Consider the following 5,611-nt stretch of genomic DNA (forward strand, 5'->3'; position numbering starts at 1 on the left):
CTCGATCCCAGGACCCTGAGATCATGACCTGAGCCGAAGGCAGAGGCTTAACCCACTGAGCCACCCAGGCGCCCCAAAGATTGAGTTTTTATTATTAAAACAATCTTTGTAAAAATTTGGATAATAAGGACATTGTGAATAAAAAATAAAAATCACTCATAGCCTTGCATCCTGGAAATGGTGTTAATATTTCTTCCAACCTTTATATATAATATTTAAATTGTATCCTTATTATACTCAAGTTTGTATCCTACTACTTAATACATTATTATATTAATACTTTTCACTGTTATAATATTCTTAAAACACAATTTTAGGGCTGAATAATACTCTGAGACACAAAAATATCATAATTCTATTAACCATTTTTTAATTTTTTAAAAATTTAAATGTTTTCTGATTTTTAATATTATCAAATAGTGCACTGAACATCTTTCTGCATTACACATTCCTACCTTCCCCCTAATAAGTTAGATACTTCGAAGATATTTAACTAGGTTGAACCATCAAATAAATTTTAAACTCTTGCAGAATATTTAAATTTGTGTTCTCTTAGTATAAACCTTTGCAAACTTTTCCACTGAAGGGCTCCTCTGGAGAGGGGAATAAGGAAGGATCCTCAAGAATTTGTGCCTTAGCCAAAGTGGCCACAACCATAAGTAACGTCTTAACATCTCGTGTTTTTTAATCTTAAAAAGTTCCTGCCACGTTAACAAAAATCGATGCGCATTTTGGTTTCTACCCATAGAGTATCTGTTAACATAAACATTTAAATAATTTTCCCTGAACTTCTGTATGCAATTGTGACTCTGGTGAAACACACCATATCTGTTTTGGGACTTGGCATGATGCTATACATACTGAGGCATCATGGATAACAGGTTTAGGAGGAATGGCCTAGAACATACTCTGTGCTGGAGTGAGCTGATTAGGGGGAAAGGTACAATGAGGCACATGCCGATTCTAACTCAATCCAGAATTGGTTGCTTTGACCACCGCAGAATGAAAATTCTGTTTATATTTAAAAATCCAGTGAGGAAATCTCCCTAGGGAAGGCCACAGAGCCTCTGCTATTCCCCTTTGGACTTGGACTTCTAGAAAGAATTTTAAACCAAAGAATAATACCTCAGCTTCTTCTTGCTCTTTTTTAAGACGATCTAACATCTGTTGAAATTCTAACTCCTTTTGCTTCGCTTCTTCGATGTTTGCCTGGTTCTGTTCTTCATAGGCCATGGCAACCACAGCAAGAATCAAGTTTATTAGATAAAAGGAGCCCAGAAAAATCACCACAACAAAGAAGATCATGTAGGTTTTCCCAGCAGCACGCAGTGTCTAGGGAAAAATGGAAATCATTATGTTAGGAACGCAAAGATCTTTGGTAAATTATTTCAACTTGAATGGCCTATTAGGCATGGAGAAGGTGGGGCAGTTTGGTATAACCTCATGTTGTAAAAAATATGGAGGAATAGAATTATATCTCTAAGGAAAACAATCAGTATTAAAATGCACACTTTTTTAGTACAAAGGATGTAGCAACCTATTAAACTTATATTAAAATTAGGTATGATTCTTTACTATTTTTAGGACTAATAATCTTAACTTTTTTGTTTATTCACAGTCTGAAAATTACTCAAAAACTAACTGCTCTGCTCATTATCAAACTAGAGGACTAAATGATATCTATATTCTCTTTTACTGATCAAATTCTATCTCTACCAGGAAATATTAATGATGATGTATTATGTTCACACAAAGTAGACAGCTTTACTGAATGATCTTATCTGCTCATCTACTCTTATATTTACTTTTCATTAACATATATTAAAAATTTTTGAATGCAGTATATGGCCAAAAAAAATTCAAATGTTATAAAAAGCTGTTACATGAAAAATATCTCCTATCTCTGATGCCTCTTCATTTCCCTTTTCTATCAGCTATCGTTGTTACGCAAGTTTTTAGTAGTGGGACTGTTAAGTTAATGGGTATATTCATTTTCATTTTCATAGGAACTCCATGTTGCACTCTGCAGTGGTTCCCAGCAATGTGCGAGAAAGTCTGCCTCCCCACATCTCAGCCAGACAGTGTCTCTCTTTTGATCTCCAACCATTCTAAGCGGTAAGAAATTAGAGGTCACTCTAGCTTTAATTGGCCTGTCTTTCATTTTGAGAAAAACTGAGCATCTTTTTATATACTCAAAGTTGTCTGTATTCCTTTTTTCCTCTGAAGTATATTCTTATAGAATTTCTATATTCATTTATAATATTATCAGAAATGAAGTAAACAAAGAATAGCCCAAAAGAAGAACCTGGCAATTCTGAGAAAAGTGATTCATTTTCATTTATAGTAGAGAATAACCATTTTCACCTCCTTCCTCTTGGGATTGGGTTCTAAGAATATGTAAGTGAAAAGATGCAGCCCATAGGCCTAAAAGGATCACATCCAAGCTGGAGGAGACGGCCACGTGAACTAACAATTACAGGATAAGTGATGGATAAACTGGGGGATATTCAAAGGGCATGGAGGTCTAGAGGAAGGAGCAACTGAATTGGGACAGGAACATTTATTTATTTATTTATTGGGGGGAACAGGAACATTTAGAGAAGTGAACAGAGTCTCCTATTCTTGTACTGGTTTTTAGGGTTAACAAACTACCACAGACTGGGGGGCTGACACAACTGAAATGTTATTTGTTGCAGGCCTAGAGGATGGAGTATCAATGTGTGGGTGGGCTGGATTTCTCCTGAGGCTTCTCTCCTGGGCTGGCAGATGGTTGCCTTCTGAGTCCTGAAGCAGTCTTTCCTCTGGGTGTGGGCACATTTCTGGTGTCTCTCAGGTCCTAATCTCCTCTTCTTATAAGGACATATCAGATTGGATTAGGACCCACCCAAATGCCTCATTTTAATTTAGTTATCTCTTCTCCAAAAACAGTCATTCTAAGGCACACAGAGTTAGGACTTTATCATATGAATGGGAGGGGATACAATTTAATTCATAACAACTGTACCTGGGAATTCAAAAACTAAAGCATGATGAATCTAGGAGAGCCTGGTTTTTGGGCATCCGAGCAGGCCAGCATGTGCAGAAACCAGCATGGACAGGAGAGCTATAAGAGCCCATGACAGTGTATTTCCTGCTCTTTACCTAGGGCTCCAGGGGATGCTATATTCTGAAAGGGGGAAAGGGAACTAGAGATCAAATAAGCCAAGAAAGGATAAGACAATAATTTATGATTTTAAGAATTACCCACTCTAACAGTGCTGGAAGTAAAACACATCTAATTTTAGTGATAAGATAATAGGGTTTTGTCCTTTCTGATTTGAATAAAACATCTCACATAAAGTCCAGCAAGGAACATTCACCAGCTTTTTACGCCATTCAAAAAATGCAATGAATGTTTCTCTTGTCACTCACCTGTTGGTAAAGGTTTTCCCAGTAATCCTGGGTCATTAGCCGAAACAAGGCCAAGAAGGCCCAACTGAAAGTGTCAAAGCTCGTGTAGCCATAATCAGGGTTTCTGCCAGCTTTCACACACCTGTACCCTTCTGGACACTGGCTACATATGAAAAAGAACATTGCAAGTTAGAATGTTTCCAGGATGCAAGTTAAAGAGTACTACAGAACAGTTAGATATTCCAGGTTCCTCTTCTAGGGGGACAATACTGAATAACAATTAAGAAGACATTATTTGGAAGCAGGAAGAACTGGGTTTGAATCCTATCCCTATGATTTACTAGTTGGTGACTTCGTCGAATTACTGAACTTCTCCAAGGCGCAGTTCACTCCTTCAGTCAGAAGAGGTAACACCTACCTCAAAAAGTGAAGATTGTTGTTAAGTTTTAAAAAGGTGATATATGCACATTACCCAGCCTAGTTCCTATATATACAAAGCACTTAATAAATGGCATCTGCTATTAGCATCATCATTAAAAATTGGAAACTTCCACCAGATGCCAAATAATAGTTCTTCCACCATAAATATCGATAAATAGGCCTCCACCAAAACTGGGGAACCCAAATTATTCTTGGAGTTAATTAGAATAAGAATAGCCTAAATAGAGAAATTGTGTAAGTTCATAAAGATTTGTAGCTTTATGATATTTTTCTAAAATTGGTGGATTGGTATCCATGATGCCATTGAAGAGTGTTCTGAGCTGTGTCTAGGAGCAGCAACCTTATTTGTTTAATGTTCCCTGTATACACAGAGCCTGGTGAAGAAATATCTGGTCAGAGGGAGACCAAGAACAAAGGCTCTGCCTTCATAAATGAAGTCGGTGTATAGGGGAAACCGTGAGATGGGTATTTCGCATACACAAGAGATTCTTAAAATATCTTTACCCGGTCCACACTTTCAGAGTGACCGAAGTGTCACTGCATTCAGTCATCTATGAGTCATTCTTGATTGGAAAAAGGGTAGAATTTGGAACAGTATGTTGGTTTTGTCACTCTTCTTTCCAGAAAGAAGAGAGACTTGAAACTATCCAGCCAACTTTTGGTGGGGTTTTCCAGAAGTGACTTTTCTACTCTCTTAAGATTTATATGACTTGTATCTTGTTTCACTTCAAGCACTACCTCCAAGTTTTGGTTTCAGAAGTGTACATTAACCATAAATGTCTTAAAGTGTGGGCTCACTGTGGGACAGAATAATGCCACGAAATATATGAAAACAATATAAAATCAAAGTTTCCAATTTTAAAAAACTGATTGGATATGCTTTCCCTTTTTGGTAGCCTTTTGACTAAAAACAAATATTACTTACCCTGAATCCGTGCTCAAACCACAAAGGAGAGCATCTTTAGATCCCTCCAAGTAATAAAAATATTCTGTTTAGGAAGAAATTCAACAATAGAACATTAGAGAGTGACCCAGAGATAGGGTTAATTAGTAGAGACGTATTCACATACATTCAGGCCCAGTCTCAGGCAATGTGCATTCATTTATTTATTATATTCTCATATATTCTCCCTCAAATACTTATTGATAACCTCTTATGGGCCAGGCAGTGAATATAATAATAAGAGCATGATAAATAAGATCATTAATTTTATGGATCTTTTTGTGTAGGTATGGGTGGAAATCGGGGATGGAGGACAAATAAATAAATAAATAAATAAAAAAGATATTTTCAAATAATGACAAATGTCCTAAAGAAAATAAGTCAATGTCATCAGGGAAATACAAATCAAAATCACAATGAGATACCCCCTCATACCCATCAGAATGGCTAAAATTAACAAGTCAGGAAATGACAGGTGATGGTGAGGATGCAGAGAAAGGGGAACCCTCCTACACTGTTGGTGGGAATGCAGGCTGGTGTAGCCACTCTGGAAGATAGCATGGAGGTTCCTCAAAAAGTTGAAAATAGAGCTACCATACTACCCAGCAATCGCACTACTGGGTATTTACCCTAAAGATACAAATGTAGTGATCTGAAGGGGCATGTGCACCCAAATGTTTATAGAAGTTTATAGAAGCAGTGTCCACAATAGCCAAACTATGGAAAGAGCCTAGATGTCCATCAACAGATGAATGGATATATATATATATATCACATCTTCTTTATCCACACACACACACACACACACACACACACACACACACACACACACACACA

General features: G+C 37.0%; 1 protein-coding gene across 3 annotated transcripts in view; it reads right to left on the reverse strand.

The window, feature by feature from the left end:
* The window catches only part of LOC111154326 (sodium voltage-gated channel alpha subunit 9), a 100,762-nt gene that overhangs the window by 78,181 nt on the left and 16,970 nt on the right, over positions 1-5,611 (reverse strand). For all 3 annotated transcript variants that reach the window (XM_022515775.1, XM_022515067.1, XM_022514231.1), the window contains exons 7-9: positions 4,757-4,820; positions 3,412-3,553; positions 1,126-1,332 (exon numbers count right to left, since the gene is read on the reverse strand). In XM_022515775.1, the coding sequence (XP_022371483.1) occupies positions 1,126-1,332; positions 3,412-3,553; positions 4,757-4,820 (413 nt within the window). The remainder of the gene's footprint in view (positions 1-1,125; positions 1,333-3,411; positions 3,554-4,756; positions 4,821-5,611) is intronic.

Source organism: Enhydra lutris, unplaced genomic scaffold (assembly GCF_002288905.1).
Source record: "Enhydra lutris kenyoni isolate GAN:26980312 unplaced genomic scaffold, ASM228890v2 scaffoldscaffold1, whole genome shotgun sequence".
Classification (NCBI taxonomy): domain Eukaryota; kingdom Metazoa; phylum Chordata; class Mammalia; order Carnivora; family Mustelidae; genus Enhydra; species Enhydra lutris.